This window comes from Hoplias malabaricus, chromosome 2 (assembly GCF_029633855.1).
Source record: "Hoplias malabaricus isolate fHopMal1 chromosome 2, fHopMal1.hap1, whole genome shotgun sequence".
Classification (NCBI taxonomy): domain Eukaryota; kingdom Metazoa; phylum Chordata; class Actinopteri; order Characiformes; family Erythrinidae; genus Hoplias; species Hoplias malabaricus.
This window is the reverse complement of record NC_089801.1, coordinates 76,683,080-76,701,357: the sequence shown is the minus strand read 5'-3', so window position 1 is coordinate 76,701,357 and position 18,278 is coordinate 76,683,080. Positions and strand designations below refer to the sequence as shown.

At 41.0% G+C, this 18,278-nt stretch overlaps 2 protein-coding genes across 3 annotated transcripts in view; one reads left to right on the top strand and one right to left on the bottom strand.

The window, feature by feature from the left end:
• si:dkeyp-9d4.3 (caskin-1) overlaps positions 1–18,278 on the top strand; it is a 75,673-nt gene that overhangs the window by 19,269 nt on the left and 38,126 nt on the right. For both annotated transcript variants that reach the window (XM_066661642.1, XM_066661641.1), the window contains exons 2-3: positions 11,971–12,022; positions 17,737–17,834. In XM_066661642.1, the coding sequence (XP_066517739.1) occupies positions 11,971–12,022; positions 17,737–17,834 (150 nt within the window). The remainder of the gene's footprint in view (positions 1–11,970; positions 12,023–17,736; positions 17,835–18,278) is intronic.
• Positions 1–18,278, bottom strand: part of slc5a10 (solute carrier family 5 member 10) — a 118,750-nt gene that overhangs the window by 73,008 nt on the left and 27,464 nt on the right. The gene's annotated exons all lie outside the window — the stretch shown is intronic.

Here is an 18,278-nt window from a genome sequence, read left to right as displayed (position 1 = left end):
ACCAGTCTTTCACCAGTCTTGCTGTGTGTATTGGTGCATTGTCTTCCTGATACACGGCATCGCCTTCAGGACACAATGTTTGAACCATTGGATGCACAGGGTCTTACTGGTGCAGTGTGCAGTTAATGAAGATTGTCCACCAGGCTGCTCCAATTTAGCCATGAAACCTCCCACACTAAAATCACAGGTGTTTCAGTTTCATTGTGACTTGAGTGATGGATTATTATTTGCGCTGCAGTGACACTGACGTGGTGGCGGTGCGTTAGTTTGTTTTGTACTGGTGCGAGTGGATCAGACACAGCAGTCCTGTATCTACTTACTGTCCACTCTGTTAGGCACTCCTACTGCGTTGGTCCGCCTTGTAGATGTAAATATCAGAGACAGTAGCTCATCTGTCTCTGCACAGTTTGTGATGGTCATTCTCTTGTCCTTCATCAGTGACAAAGGACACTGTCGGCTGGATGTTTTTGGTTGGGGGACTATTCTCACGGTGACAGTGGTGGTTTAAAAACTCTAGCATCTGGGGACAGCTAAAAACACTTGGAGAAGAATACTAATTGACACGCTCTGTCCTTTCAGATAACTGACGCATATTTTTTCATTGCTTAGACAGCACACTCCATATACTTACAGTAAAACACGTACAGTAAAATGTACCTATTGTCAGATTCAAATTTCAATATAATTTAAAGACTCAATCTCAAATGATAAATCCAAGGAGCACAGGATCTGTGCACATACCCAACACACACACACACACACCCTCAGAGCTCAGCATGGAATTGACAGTCACGTGCATCACATGTGAGGTCAGAGAAGTGGAAAAAAAAGATTCTCTCACACACAAAAACAGACACACACACACACACATTCTCCATCCTCACACTCAGCTTGGTCAAGCTCCAGGCCATTGCTACTTTAACTGGACATTCACTAAATAGAGGGATGTGGAGGGGGGGGGGGGGGTGTTTAAAGCTCTGATTTTGTGTGTGTGTTTGTGTATGTAAATATAGCACAGTTACTGGCTTTTCCCTGCACTGAAGAGCCTTTGGTGCATGTAACCTGACACAAAGATAACATGCTCACAGGCCTTGTGTGTTAGTGAGTGTTAAAGGAGAATATAGACGTTATAATTACTATCCATTATTGTGTAACACAATTACAATTTACATTCATTCTCCTGCTCCATTTTATTTTATGGTAACGGTTGTGTAGTATTAAAAATGACAACATCTAATAAATATGTACTGTTCTGCTAAAACCTTGTAATCTGCATGTATTTTGCTTTTTTATGCAACTTGACAATTATTGTTACTGTTAAAATTCCATGAGAAATGGAGCAATAGAAATAGACCACAAATTATTTGGGGAAAAAATTGACAAGTAAAAAAAAATGGCTGTGTCCGAAAAGGCTCCCTATTCCCTATATTATTCACTATATAGTGCACATAGGGAAATGCATTCAGGAGGGTAGTGAATGATTTCAAACACTACCTCATGCGGGTTTTCATCAAACAACAGTGGATTATGGGCAATCTGATATCTGCATGTAATGAAATCTGATATGCAGTGTACATGGGTTGTACATTACTTTTTGCAGTGCATTGTGGGATTGTTTGAGTTCACTGAAAATTGTCCACTGTTTTCAGACACTACTACAAAATGGCGGAACCCCCAAAATAGTGCATTGTATAGCGAATAGGGGACCGTTTCAGACACAGCTAATAGATAGTGGTAAAACTGTTAAATCTGGTTGGGGACCAACACGCTCTTCCATAAGGCAAGTGAAGCCAATTTCACCGTCTTTTCCTACTGCTGCCACCAGACTGCTCAACATGCTTGAAGGAGAACACTAACTGGCCAGATATGTTTTGCCAACTAATACCCACCAGACTACATTTATGCTGTTGATGAAGAGAGAACTGGAGGCCACGCTAACAATCCAGTGAGGTCTATTGTGTGCTTGTGGACACTTGATCTCAAATGGCTAATGCATCACCGGGGACCAAGCTGTGATCTGAAAATAAGGACCGTGTAATATTTTGCCAGACATTAATCCATAAGAGCCAAAGCCTCTAACCCCTTTGTGCAGAAACGCCCTCTAGCGGGACCGCACTCAATCCCATTTTGCTACTCAAAATTAATTAGTTCATAGTGTCAAATTACTTTATCACACAGCCCTCAGCACCAACTCATATGTTTCACAAGTAAAACAACTACCCACACACCGATTTTCAGCCGCCTACACTCAACCGTTCTCCAGAAAACAAGAAAGAGAGCCCATCCTGCTCGATACTGACGCCATTTAAACACGGACATTTAAACCATACAAGACATGTGAAATCTCTTCAAATTCTGTCTTTAAAAGTCACGTACAGTCTCAAAAGATGATCCCTTGCTCTCCACGCCACAGTGAACGTGCCTTTATTTCCTGAGTAACGGTAACGCACTGTTCTGGAGCTCCTAGCGCCCAGGCAATGGTAAGTTTTGACGTAAAGTCTTCGTGAATTCAAAGTTGAGGGCGTTCCTTCTTAGATTCAGTGCAGCTGTGGACCAATGAGCGGCTGCCGGCTGTGAGCGGGGTCCTATTCCCCGGGGGAGGGGTGCGCTGCTGGACACTGCTCTCCACAGTGATTCGCTCACAGCCCTGAGGGGGCGGGTCAGAAGTGATTGACACCTCTTTAAACCAATAACAGGGACTCACACGACGACAAAGAGATGCGATTATGCCGAGATCACTCACTCTCTCTGGTTCTGGGAGAGAGAGGGAACACCTGGGAACAGGAGGAGCCCTCCAGAGGCGGACCAAAATATTTTACCCAGTAACTTAAATGTACTTGTTTTATCAAAGAACAACCAAATAACACCTTTATGTTTTGTGAGAGACTATTTTAAACTTTGGGGTACATACTACTTTCAGAAAATGCTGCATAACTCCATAATACTTGACTGTTTTTGCTTACAATTTTGTAAGTTGTCTTACCAGACCCCAGTGAATCAGAAAGTGTACAGAAATGGCTGGTCTGCCACCCCTCAGCACCCAGTAACACATTGTTTACCCATAGAATAATAGGTGCTTTTTATTGGAACTTTATGATGGAAACAAAAGCCTGAAGATGAATGAATGCCTTGGCCCAAGTGTCTACATCAGTTTAAGTCTTGAATGATCATTCTACAATCTGTAGAACCTTAGATATCTAGTGTTAAAGTGGAGTAGTACAAACCACTTTAAAAACAGCATCTGTGCAAAGGGGCTAAACTGTAGTAAAACTATGTCCACACAATGTATGTCTAATCATGTGTAAGAGTATCTCAGAGATTTCTACAAGAATATCTGGCCAGGAATAGGAAAGTACTGTGATGTTACTGTTAGAAGCAATCAGCTCTACAGATGTTGGGTTCCTATCACCACGACTGTATTTCTGACTTGTGACGTTTCCCTACAACAGAGCATTTCACATCAAACCTCTTTCAGTGATATTGTTTACACATTTATCCAGTGAAATCAGAAGAATTGGTGGAATTCCTCTATAAAACAGTGAGCAATATCTGTGAGCAGTGCTACTGTGTCTTAAGATAACACAACCTGTAAAAGCCCTTTACCAAATAATCCAAACCACAATATTTCATGTCTGTGTTTATAGTAGCTGAGTGTGAGGGCCTAGGAATAAAGGAGGTTCTCTCAGTGTGTGTGTGTATTGGTGTGTGCTGTTCAGATTACAGTGCTTGTCCCAGATAATGTTCTAGAGCGGGGAGATTAAATGACTTTATATTTTATATTGTATATTTGGACGCTGCACAAATTACATTGTGTTCAAACTGTTCACATTGTTCAAAAATGTGGAAACCTTCCCTATAACACACATTATCACTGTTTATTAAACACTATGTTAATGGGTGGCCTACATAATACATATTACAACAATCTAAGGGGAAATATTCCATAATTTATCTTCACAGTTATGATGCCTTAATGAATTATATATACATGCTTTAGTCAAATTACCACAAGGATCACACCCCACAGCTGCGTTCTCCCCCTGTCTAAACCGCCTTTGTTCTGAATGTCAGGTTTCAGCACGTTCCTTTAAATGATAATGAGCCACCCACTGTTCACCCAGACCCAGAGTGCACAGCAGTGAGGTTTTCTTTCTTCTCCATTCTATTTGTATGATATGTTTAACATTGTCTTTGTGATGTCACATCGACATGGGTCCAGGGCTGTGATTGGAGAGACTCAGATGAGGGGGTGGGACAGTTCTAAAGTGTCTTCACTGTACAATGGGTGCTTTATCTCATGACTAAATGCTGAATTGGTATTTTTGGTGACTATTTTGATTGGTGACTCAAACGTGTCCTTAGGTGTGAGTGTGTGAGTGAATGTGTGAGTGTGTGTCGCCCTGTGAAGGACTGGCGCCCCCTCGAGGGTGTGTTCCAGCCTTGCACCCAGTGATTCCGGGTAGGCTCTGGACCCACCGTGACCCAGAATTGGATAAGGGTTACAGATAATGAATGAATGAATGAGTGGTCTGGCATGTGAGCATCCCTGCCACTGGGGGGTGCATGTTCATGTACCTTTCTTGTGATGGTCCCAAGCCAGGATAAATGAAATCTGTGCAAACCATTCTTTGTGGAGATGCACATGTAGGGTGATTTGTCAATGTTCTACCATTATCAGAATTACATAAGGAAACTCAGAAGTGTGGTTTTGGATCATAAATAAAATGGCTATATTTTATATTTATGTTGTAGATATCACAACGCTGGTTCCCACCCTGGGTTAATGTATTAAATGTCTGTAAACAGGAGCTACTCAAGTGGTACTATGATTTAAGCATTACATATCTGAGACTGGGAGTCCAAGTATACTCAGTTGACCTCAAAATCTCTCTCTGTGTGAGTGGGATGACCCCTTTTCTCCACTTATTACATGCTAAATGCTAAGCAGTGTGGTCATTTTATGGAAATGGCAATGAGCCATAATTCAAGGCCTCTTAAAATAATGTACACAATAATGTATTCACCATTCTCAGATTTTTCTGCTGCTCTAACTTAAGGTTTGTGCCTGTACCCTAGTCCACTTCTTCATAGTGGAACTGTACTGTTCTTGCTTGTTCACTTGAGTAACTCTACACTGTCTTTGGGATGCTGACTTGGCTGGAAGTTGGACAGTTTACGGGGCTTTTTTTGTTTGGCACACAGCTGATGTGATTTGGCCTGCGCTGGTACCCCTCACTGGCTCTTAAAGCTACACTAAAGCTGGCTTGGTCTTACTCAGCACCCTGGGGAACTGGAGGCTCTGTTTAGTCATGTTATTGCTCTGTGTGTTCCTTGGCCCTACATCAGTATCAGTAAGCATGACTGATTGGTCATGCTCCTGACCCCCTGGTACACACCCTCCAGGGTGTGTTTCTGCCTTGAGCTCAATGATTCCGGGTACCACGGTGACCCTGAATGAATGAATGAATTAATTAATGAATGAAGCACATTTAAAAGAGCTTTAAAATGGCCAACATACATACATTTTATTGTACAGTTGCTATATAAGTACTTTAAAAAATGTGCATATCAGTTAAATAAATTTTGTTTCATGGATCTTAAGAGAACCATCATCACACCAGACAAGTTATTCAAACCAAGCTTGCTCAGTTGCCACCTCTGGCGACTTGATGGTTGTCTCTCAATATTGGTCGGCAGAGTACAAGGCATACCCTCACTTAAAGGCATAGCCTCCCTGCTCCTCCAGGTCAGTTATAGGTCGGCAGAGTACAAGGCATACCCTCACTTAAGGGCAAGGCCTCCCTGTTCCTCCAGGTCAGTTATAGGTCGGCAGGGTACAAGGCATACCCTCACTTAAGGGCAAAGCCTCCCTGTTCCCTCAGGTCAGTTATTGGTCAGCAGGGTACAAGGCATTCCCTCACTTAAGGGCAAGGCCTCCCTGTTCCTCCAGGTCAGTTATAGGTCGGCAGGGTACAAGGCATACCCTCACTTAAGGGCAAAGCCTCCCTGTTCCCTCAGGTCAGTTATAGGTCGGCAGAGTACAAGGCATACCCTCACTTAAGGGCAAGGCCTCCCTGTTCCTCCAGGTCAGTTATAGGTCGGCAGAGTACAAGGCATACCCTCACTTAAGGGCAAGGCCTCCCTGTTCCTCCAGGTCAGTTATTGGTCGGCAGGGTACAAGGCATACCCTCACTTAAGGGCAAAGCCTCCCTGTTCCCTCAGGTCAGTTATTGGTCGGCAGGGTACAAGGCATTCCCTCACTTAAGGGCAAGGCCTCCCTTTTCCTCCAGGTCAGTTATAGGTCGGCAGAGTACAAGGCATACCCTCACTTAAGGGCAAGGCCTCCCTGTTCCTCCAGGTCAGTTATTGGTCGGCAGGCTACAAGGCATACCCTCACTTAAGGGCAAAGCCTCCCTGTTCCCTCAGGTCAGTTATTGGTCGGCAGGGTACAAGGCATTCCCTCACTTAAGGGCAAGGCCTCCCTGTTCCTCCAGGTCAGTTATAGGTCGGCAGAGTACAAGACATACCCTCACATAAGGGCAAGGCCTCCCTGTTCCTCCAGGTCAGTTATTGGTCGGCAGGGTACAAGGCATACCCTCATTAAAGGGCAAGGCCTCCCTGTTCCTCCAGGTCAGTTATAGGTCGGCAGGGTACAAGGCATTCCCTCACTTAAGGGCAAGGCCTCCCTGTTCCTCCAGGTCAGTTATAGGTCGGCAGAGTACAAGGCATACCCTCACTTAAGGGCAAGGCCTCCCTGTTCCTCCAGGTCAGTTATTGGTCAGCAGGGTACAAGGCATTCCCTCACTTAAGGGCAAGGCCTCTCTGCTCCTCCAGGTCAGTTAGGAGTCTGCAGGGGGTAAGGCATTCCCTCACTTAAGGGCAAGGTCAGTCTCTTTTTTGGAGATGGAAATTTTGAGTTCTGCTGGGTGGGTGCAAGGCACGTCCCTGTTCCTCCAGGTCAGTTAGGGGTCTGCAGATTATAAGGCATTCCCACGCCTAAGGGCAAGGCATCCTTGTTCCTCCAGGTGGGAGTTTTGGGTTTGGGTTTTGTGTGTGTGTGTGTGTGGGTGTGTGTCATTACAGTTACCAGTTGTGGTAACTTAACCTTGGAGAAAATCTGTTATGATAACACACGAGAGCACATGTCATCTGCCAGTACTGTCATATGGCACCAAAACCAGTGTGTATATGATATAATATATGTTGTGCAGAACCCGCCTAACTTGCATACAGATACTTCAAGTTTAAACCCAAATGTCAATGCATAGAAGGCATAGCTTCCTAGATCCTTAGCTGACACTCTGCAACTGATTATTGTAATCGTGATTAAGGTCAAGGTTTCCATGGAAACAATCCCCTATGAGTTTGCAGCGATAATGATATGAATAATTTATCACCCTGAACGGATTATCATTCAGCTCCCAAACACCTCATGCTGAGTGTGTAGATGCATGCATGTGTGTGTGTGTGAGAGAGAGAGAGTGAGTATAAAATCTGTCTTCCCTGAACTTCCTCTTTCTCTCTATACCACTGACACCACCTCCCCAAAGTTACCATAGTAATTTGGTTTCATAGCAACTCCAGGTGAGAATCTGCCATGGTATTCTTGTCATGTTCTATGGTTTGCTTCACACTGACATGCAGTTGTCATGGCAATAGTTGCTGGAAGTGTTTTGAGCTGTTGCAGGTGAGGAACTTGTGGGTAAGGCTTAGTGAAGGGAAGCATTCACAAGGCTACACGACATCTACATACGCTTTTCATGACAACGGCATTGATCTACATAGATATAGTACCATGCAAAAGTCTGACATCACCCTAAAGTGGAAATATTATATCAATTATCTACAACTTAACACAGTTCTGGGGTCTTAGTGAAATGCTTTGATCAAAATACCACAAGGATCCATCACTACAGCAACATTCTTTCTTGTCTAAACAGCCCTTGTGAGATTGACTGGTTTCAGTGCCTGCTCATTTAAATGATATTAAGCCACAGCTCAGTTCAAAGCGAGAGCCCCGGAGTAGGCAGCAAAACGCTGGTTGTTAGCCATTTTGGTTTGTTCTCTTTTCTTCTTCATTTTTTTATTTTTCAATAATTAATTATATCATATTTAATGACTATTCTTATTTCTCCACACTGGTTGTGTGTGCTTTGCTCTGTTTGACTTTGTCTTTGTGATTTTTCCAGCGATGTGATTAGAGAGACTTGGACGAGGGGGTAGGGCAATTCTTAAGTCTTTAGCAATTGATGCAAGAAGCCACACAAAATCAGAATGACTCATTTTATCCAATATTTTCTTGATGGTCTTGTTTCACAGTTTGTGAGTTGGTAGGCTCCAGATCACCACATTAATGTGCTTATGCACTGAACATGCTATTTTTTTTTCTAGTATGTCCCATTATGGCAAAACCACATTTAATTATGAGGTATTCTTTATTCAACTATCCCCATTAGATAAACAAGGCTTAAAGCTTCCATCTTTGAGTGAGATTAAATAAATAAATAAATAAAAGTGAGGTGAACAGATCAACACTGTTGGTCAAAGGATGTGGAGCTGCCATGAAGCCCTTCCTGGGAAAAGGAATTAGATACAAAAGAAGATCATTTGCATATCAAAAAGAAGCTATCCCGGTTCTTAGAACTACTTTAATTTTAAATATTGCTGGTTTTATCAGATCCACTGACGAAACAGCTGCATGTTGTAAGCCTACAATTAAAGAGAGTAGTCCATCTCTTGCTCTGCCTACATTTTTAGCCACCTTTCACCATGTTCCTCAATGGTCAGGACCACCACAGAGCAGGTATTAATTGGCTGGTGGATCAGACACAACAGCACTTCTGGAGTTTTTACAAACCTCACTGATGAACTGAGAATAGTCCACCAAACCAAAAATATCCAGCCTTCAGTGTCCTGTGTCCACTAACAAGGGGCTAGAGGACGACCAACACAAACTGTGCAGCGACAGATGAGCTACTGTCTCTGACATTACATCTAAAAGATCGACCAGCGAGGTCTAACAGAGTGGACAGTGAGTGGACACAGTGTTTAAAAACTCCAGCAGTCACTGCTGTGTCTGATCCAGTCAGGGTACTGAACATTGGAGAACAGGGTGAAAGGGGGTCACAAATTAGGCAGAGCAACCGATGGACTGGAGACGTTTACTGTAAAAGTCCACGTATATAATGTGTTTACCTTTGACCCGATTCTTTAAAATGGATAACATGTACTAGGTAGTATATTTACCTTAAAATTACAACTTCACTGTACAGTAACAGAGACAATAGAACCTTTGTCATTGCTACTACAGTCTCAGCACTACAGATACTGCACTATGTAACACTGAGGAGAGTAATGGTGACAAGATAATATAGTTTGTATGTGTGCTTTTATATGTCTTCATCTACAATTAGATATAAACAAGTCCATCCCACCCCCCACCAAAATAAAAAAAGACTAGGACCACCCTCCATTTTTGCTTTATTGCTGCTCAAATGCGTAACAATTAGATAGCAATTAATGTGGCTGTATTTTTGAGATCAGTCCATAAAGAGTTCTTAAATGGCCAATGTATCTTAATCAAGTCAAAATTAATTAAGACGTAACCTCGGAGAACGAATAATAAAAAGGCATTTGTGCACGCTGAATGGATTTGGTAGCCTGTTAAATATAATGAAAAATTATTAACGGTCATTGTTCATGCAAATGCGCACACGGACGCACGCACACACACACACATTCGCACGCACACACACACACACACACACACATTCGCACGCACATGCACAATACTGTTGCAGTGTTATTGAGGAAAGTGTTTTCAAGGATATTTTGTTATTTCTTTCTGCATTTATGTACTTTTCTGCTCCGTCTTTCCTCCACTACACTCCACCTCCCCCTCCCGCTCTTTTTTCTGTCTCACACTCCCTCTGAGAAAGCTGCCATCTGGACTACTCTCATTTTGGACACACACACACACACAGTAAATCTGGCATGCTGCTTTCACATCTGGAGATGAATAAATAGAGCTACAGAGGCGTAACGGTAATGACATCTGATTCTAAAGCATACATTTAAATACAATGAGGCCCTGTTGTGCTACTTTTATTTTCTGCTGGTGTGTGTGTGTGTGTGTGTGTTGTTGGTTAATGAGCAGCTATAATGAAAGATTTATTTGTGTTTAATTAAGAAGAAGCCGTCCTGCTGGCCCAGGTCTTACGGATGATATAGACTTACTCAAATTTATAAGCGTTCGTAAAACATTTCATAGTAGGTTTTGATAATATACACAGAAGGTTTATATGTATCATCAAAAAAAAAACAAAAAAAAAAACAACAAAACAAAAAAAACCACAACAACACAGGAATCATGGGAAATCTGAGGTTGTAAATGTCAGGTAGGCACAATACAGCAGTGACGGCCTAGTGCAGTTAGGCTGATGTAGATAATATACAAGTCATGGCTGGCATCCAAGTGTCTCTTTGTTTTTGTTTGCTTTAGCCATGTGCTCTTGTTCTTGTTGCCACATCCCGTCACATATCTCCTCAGGTGTTCCCTCATTTCCTGTTTATTTAAGCCTCTATCTCCACGTCTCCTGTGGGGATTATTACTTGTCTACTTGCATAGCCCTTTTTGTTCTCTAGTTTGTTCCTGGTTCATGTTCAGTTTATTAAACACCACCTGCACTTGCATCCAGTTACTCTCGTCACTACTCACACACTATAATTCCCATTACAGTACAACACGTTAGTCTGTTTTATAATATTTACCACATATAAACTACATAAATGGGTTGTAACTCTTCTTTTAATTTTATATTTATATATATACACAGTATATAGACATGATTTGTAAATAAGTGACTTAATTATTCTTGGGCTCAAAAGTAGCATCTGGAAAAGAAGTGCAATCTTTGTCAAAGAAGTGCAATAATCCAACTGTTAACGTGCAATGACTGGTTGCAGGGATTTGAGACATTTGGCTCTGTAAAACACAAAATACCATCAAAAGATTCAGGGCATGTTTGTGAAAACTCTCTATATAAAGGTTAAATACACAATAAAACAATGACTTAATACAGCTGCAGCTGAAACATGATATAAGAGTGTGCCACAAATTCAACTTTACAACTAATTCAGATAGGGTTTTCATTTCCTAAAAGGAATAAGTTGAATTATCACGGGGGTAGACATACTCCTGTCCCATAACACTTTTTGGAATGTTATATTTGGAATTAATTTAAATTCATGAAACATAGAAGTATCAAAATTAAGTTTAAAAATGAGATATGTCAATCTATTTCTGTTTTTACCAGCATTTCACATAGTCACTGATTGTTTGGAACATGTTGCAGGCATCACAGGGAACACACAAAACACAACATTTCATAAAGAAAAATGTAAAAATTTGTGATATTATAACCAGAATGAATGCATCAACAATTCTGTATAATTTGGGACTTTTGGGCAGTTATATGTAATTCTATCTAGCTGTGTCATCCATTTTTATCTGGAAAGCTGTAAATACCTTTCCCACATTGCTCACTAGCAGCTCCACATAGAGTCACAAAATTCACATACAACCAACAATGCCTGAGATAATCAGGTAATTTATGATAGGAAAATATGCATTCATATTAATTTATATATTTCATCTGTCCACAAGTGTGGCCTGCCAAAAGAGGTTGAACATTAATGGAAAATTTGTTTTTGTGAAAGAAACAAGTTAGACATAAGAATGTACAGATCAAGAAATTTCTTAAAATATTTATTTCCAAAGGTTAATTGGAATTAGCCAAATTTCTGAATTACAGAACTTAATGATCCAAAGATAAACTGCTTAGTTATTATAAAAATATAAATGTTTTAAGCTACTGGAAAATTGATAGAGAATAGGTTGCGTATTTTTAAGAAAACTTATGTCTAATTATAATTTATTACTTTAATTTTGTCTCTCATTCTGCCTTTCAGAACTCCTTGGATCTGCCAAGCGGGTGAATGTGAATTTCCAGGACACTGATGGGTAAGTTCATGAAAAATGTTCTAACCCAAATTATTCAGAGTGTTAAGCTGTGCTCTCAAATTTACTGAATGTTTTAAGTGTTTTTTCCCCTCCACTTCATAAAATATGTGCATAAATAACCTCTAGGAATGACAGAAATAAGCTATTAAAAAAAAAAAAAAAGGATGTGTATTTTAGGTCAAACTTTGAACAGTGCTGTACACATTACCCAGTGGGAGAGTTACAGTTTTTCAAAGATGGTCGAACATGTTTTATTTTTGTCTTTATATTTCATGTTTTGACAAGGGTAACTAGATGGCTATAGATTTATGTTATTAAGTGATTTTTGCGTAACTTTGAGAATCTCCTTAAATTTCTCTTATTCAGACCAGTTACAGACATGTGCAAAATCTGGACAACCTCATCAAATATGTTGTGCTAATTTACTAAGTGCACAAAATATACTCCTCCTGTTCTGTGCTATATTTAAAAATAGCCACTGTTTATTTGATGGAATTAACATAATTAGTGAAACAATTGTGCACTTAAAAAAAAAGAGATAGAACACTCTTATAAATAAAGTTGCTACAAAGTATTGTTTGAGTGATGTCACAGAAGAACCACTTTTGTTAACATTCCATAATTAACAATGTTTCTTTAAGAAGTGTGTGAGTGTGAAGAATGTTTTAAAGATTTAAAATCCAACTCTAGCTTAACATTCTTTACCCCTTTCAAACATAACAGAAAACATGGTTCTTTTTTAACCAAAAGTCATACATATATTTCATTCTCCTTTTGATTTAGCATTAATTTTTATAAAAGGATGTCAAAACAGTATGCTGCATACACGGTGCATAGTTATCGTACTAAAATGGATCAGTGAGTGGTATTGAAACTTCCTGTGTGCTACTGTGTGGAAGCTAATTACTGTCTGTATTGTTAGATGCACTGTAATACTGTCAGAGTGTGTGGGAGCGTGCATTCAGAATGGAATTCACAAGACTCTGTTTTCATAACATCATTCAGTCAGCATTCATATCATCTAGGCTGAAACTGACTACAGCAGCTTTTTTGTCAACTGTTCAACAAAAATGCCTTTATACACATTAAGCAAGGTTTATTCAGGAAAGTCTAATGTAGGTAGCTTTAGAAATGCAGAAAAGGCAGACGGCACTTTTTAGCCTTGATTTAAAGTAATGTTACATTTTTTTAAATTAATAAATTATAAGCCAACATTTCTGTAATAAAATGAAAGTTATAATAATTGCAGACATTGTACTGCAGATTGTGCTGCTTTTTTAAAGCAATATTTGTTGTTTTCTAATATTAGAAATGAGTAATTTATGATGTGAATGCCTCTGCAAGCCTCAGCTTGTATCTGAAACATTATGCACAGCTCTCATTGTCAGTACTGTGATAAGCTCAGTTTTCTAAATGGTGTTAGACAACCAATATTCACACTATTTTAAACAGAATGTCAATGTTAAAAGTACATCTTCCACCAGAGTTGAATGGAGATCTCAGCAGGGTTTTATTTACACTAGTGTACATTAGTTTAGGTGCAAACAATATAAACATGATGATATGACAAATTTCCAGTTACAATCAATTAGATACAAATCATATGATATTCTAATACAATCATTATATTTGAATCCTACCATCCAAATCTGATCTGAAATTTTTAAATGAAAACGAACTGTTGAAAAACAGCAGTAAGAAGTATTGTCACACAGCTTCAGTGACCTGGAGGTTGTGGGTTTGAGTCCCGCTCCAGGTGACTCTCTGTGAGGAATTTGATGTGTTCTCCCTGTGTCTGCGTGGGGTTTTTTCCGGGTGACTGTCTGTGAGGAGTGTGGTGTGTTCTCCCTGTGTCTGTGTGGGTTTCCTCCGGGTGACTGTCTGTGAGGAGTGTGGTGTGTTCTCCCTGTGTCTGCGTGGGTTTCCTCTGGGTGACTGTCTGTGAGGAGTGTGGTGTGTTCTCCCTGTGTCTGCGTGGTTTCCTCCGGGTGACTGTCTGTGAGGAGTGTGGTGTGTTCTCCCTGTGTCTGCGTGGTTTCCTCCGGGTGACTGTCTGTGAGGAGTGTGGTGTGTTCTCCCTGTGTCTGCATGGGTATCCTCCGGATGACTGTCTGTGAGGAGTGTGGTGTGTTCTCCCTGTGTCTGCGTGGTTTCCTCCGGGTGACTGTCTGTGAGGAGTGTGGTGTGTTCTCCCTGTGTCTGCGTGGTTTCCTCCGGGTGACTGTCTGTGAGGAGTGTGGTGTGTTCTCCCTGTGTCTGCATGGGTATCCTCCGGATGACTGTCTGTGAGGAGTGTGGTGTGTTCTCCCTGTGTCTGCATGGGTATCCTTCGGATGACTGTCTGTGAGGAGTTGGTGTGTTCTCCCTGTGTCTGCATGGGTATCCTCCGGATGACTGTCTGTGAGGAGTTGGTGTGTTCTCCCTCTGTCTGCGTGGGTTTCCTCTGGGTGACTGTCTGTAAGGAGTAGGTGTGTTCTCCCTGTTTCTGCATGGGTTTCCTCCGGGTGACTGTCTGTAAGGAGTAGGTGTGTTCTCCCTGTTTCTGCATGGGTTTCCTCCGGGTGACTGTCTGTGAGGAGTGTGGTGTGTTCTCCCTGTGTCTGCGTGGTTTCCTCCGGGTGACTGTCTGTGAGGACTGTGGTGTGTTTTCCCTGTGTCTGCATGGGTATCCTCCGGATGACTGTCTGTGAGGAGTTGGTGTGTTCTCCCTGTGTCTGCGTGGGTTTCCTCCAGGTGACTGTCTGTGAGGAGTTGGTGTGTTCTCCCTGTTTCTGCGTGGGTTTCCTCCGGGTGACTGTCTGTTAGGAGTTGGTGTGTTCTCCCTGGTCTGCGTGGATTTCCTCCGGGTGACTGTCTGTGAGGAGTTGGTGTGTTCTCCCTGTGTCTGCGTGGGTTTCCTCTGGGTGACTGTCTGTGAGGAGTTGGTGTGTTCTTCCCGTTTCTGCATGGGTTTCCTCCGGGTGACTGTCTGTGAGGAGTGTGGTGTGTCCTCCCTGTGTCTGCGTGGTTTCCTCCGGGTGACTGTCTGTGAGGAGTTGGTGTGTTCTCCCTGTGACTGCGTGGGTTTCCTTTGGGTGACTGTCTGTGAGGAGTTGGTGTGTTCTCCCTGTTTCTGCATGGGTTTCCTCCGGGTGACTGTCTGTGAGGAGTGTGGTGTGTTCTCCCTGTGTCTGCGTGGTTTCCTCCGGGTGACTGTCTGTGAGGACTGTGGTGTGTTTTCCCTGTGTCTGCATGGGTATCCTCCAGATGACTGTCTGTGAGGAGTTGGTGTATTCTCCCTGTGTCTGCATGGGTTTCCTCTGCGTGCTCAGGTTTCCTCCCACAGTCAAAAAACATATGTCGCCAAAATACCATGAAATATATGATATTTTTTATTAAAGCTATAACTCAAATATCTCCCTCCACACAGTGTAGTGCACAGTGTAGGTCATTAAATAATGCTCTAAATGGCCCATTTTATGTTGAATAATAAAACCATTTATAGTCCGTATAAGCTTCAAATCCCTCTAACATTAATTGCATGGTCTGTGTCTAGCAGTATTAGTTTTATGTGAGAAGCGCCTTCCTTTCTGTTTCTCAATGAATTGTGGGAAAATAGTGTCCATCATTGTCATGCTTATAAATTTACTGATTCCAAGTATGCACTGTGTATGTTTTCGTATACTTAATTTTGAAACAACACTACACACTCAAAAACTAGTTAGAATTACTAACTACTATTTACTCTTAAGTGTGCAGTTGAGACACAGCCAGGACCTTTCACTTTTTAACTATTTTACATTTTAGTGATAACTGATGAATATACTTTACTGTCGACATCCTGTGCACTGATAAACCACTACTGCAATTCCCTACATCCTCTGTACCCTTTGAAATTCTCTTCAAACAGAAATTTTCACTCCCTATGGTTTGGAATCTCATTTAAGGTGCCCAAGTTCCTTATGTAGTCCACTTTACAAGGAACTACCAGGCTGATTGAAATGCACATTCTGACTACTCCAGTATGAGGTAAGAGCACATAGCTATGCAAAGCTGGCTAACTGTTGCTCAAACATAGCATTATATTAACTGTGCCAGGTAGGTTTCATTCGTCTTCGCTGAATGGGCGAGGACATACTATCAAGGCAAATGTTTCACAGTGCTCTGGTACCCTACAGAGTTAATGTATGACTTTTGTTTTATTTCAGTGAGGATTTAAATGTGGAACATAGAAAGTTCAACACGTTCAAAAAGCTAATTTGCATTTTGTAATTTTGCAATTAAAAAAATTTTTTCAAATCAGTTTTTTGCGCTGATCCCTAATACATACAGTGAAATATACTTTACGATAAAAAAGTGAACTGTAGAAATCAAACATTTCTTGTAGGCGTTTTTTTTTTGCCACTGCTGGTCGACCCGTATGACTGTACGCTTTGATACACTTGCAAATTCAGCTAATTTCTTCACACTGTAGCCTTTCGCAGCCAAATGCAATCATTCGGGTTTTTTTCCAGTCATTAACTTCTGCTTTGTGACCCATTTTACACACATTGAATGAGACATGCACTGCACTCTACCACCTCTTCTCAATCTATGATTCTCATCACAGGTATTTATAAACCAATCATCCTCATACACTGCCACCTGCAGCAGTATGAAATTACTCCATGCTCTACCTGAGCATCTGGGAACAAACTCAAACATGGGATTTTCTGCAACAGTTAATCCATAGTTTCTGTGCAACCATTCCTTTACACATAGTTTCTGTGTAAATATGAAGGCAAAACTGTGTTTCCTCCAAAAAACATGTGGCCAACCCACAGTTTCTTTTCAAACTGCCTATAATACAACACCACTAAGCAGTTTTTTGTGGCTGAAAAGAATGCAGATAATAGAAATTTATCACATCAGCTGACATAGCCAGATGAGCAATGATGGGGGAGATCCTATGGCCATCCTATGTACCAAGAGAGCAAGACCTATTATTCTCTCTCTCCCAGACTCCCAGCCTTGGACAGGTGAACCAATGTTCCTCAAACCTGTGACCTGGTACTAGGGTTAATACCAATGCACCATTTGGAAGATTTTGTTTTTTTTGCCATACTTTGTGTTTTCTTTTTTTAATTTATTTAATTTTTTACTACTTCTCTTTTTATTGCATGTACAGCAACCTTGGGCATTTTGAAAGGAATTGACACATAATTTAATAATAATAATAACAACAATATTAGTGATGATAACAATAAGAACAATATAACCCCGTAAATAACCAAGACCTGCCAAATATTTCACACACTTATACAGTCTAAAATAAGCATGGTAAGCAAATGGTAAATAGTTAATTTTTGTTCTCTTTTGACCAAAATCTGACAAATATGGACTGCACTGTTTTTTGGTGGTGGAAATTTTTATTCAACCATAATTTAGGTTAATATTGTTTGAGAGGTTAATGAATGGACAAAATGATGCAAAGGGGTTTGACTGATCCATATTAAGAGGTAGCTATGTGTGTGTATGTATGTGTGTGGCTGGGGGCTGTGTGAGAGAGGAAAAAGCTCTTACTCAGGGAAGTAGGTCAGAGCTCCTTGCTCAGTGTGGCAGCGAGAGAGTGAGGGCGAGAGACCTAGCTGCTTAGAAATGAACAATACTCAATGCCTGTCTTAAAGGCTGTATGATGGAAAAGCGTAAAATTGCATTTGTAGGACTTTGAAAGTGTGTGCGTGTGTGTTTTACAGGTTCTCAGCCCTTCACCATGCGGCTCTGAATGGTAATTTGGAGCTGATCTCACTGTTGCTGGAGTCCCAAGCCATTGTTGACATCAAAGATCAGAAAGGTGAAAATTGTGTACACACACATATACAGTGTATATATATGGCAAACTGGCAGTATGGAATGAAATATATATATTCTGAATATATGGGATGAAACCTGAGAATATGGAATGAAATCTGACATTGTGTTTTCAGTAAGGAAGCAGGCGGTGTTTATTTTGGATGAGAAACTAAGATCTTAGTGCAAGCATTTCTGAGTAATGAAGAGATAATTAATACGCTGTCAAACACATTTACAGGCCAAACTAGTACTGGTAAATGCAAGCGCCTTGATGACATCAGATTTCATTGTGTATTCTCAGGATTTTTACTCAATAATCTCAGACTTCATTCAACATTCTCAAAATTCATTCCATCTATTCAGACTTTCATTCCATACTCTCAGATTGCAGACATAGCATATTATATAAACACTACACTGGGTTTATAGTGTGCTTAACGATTCC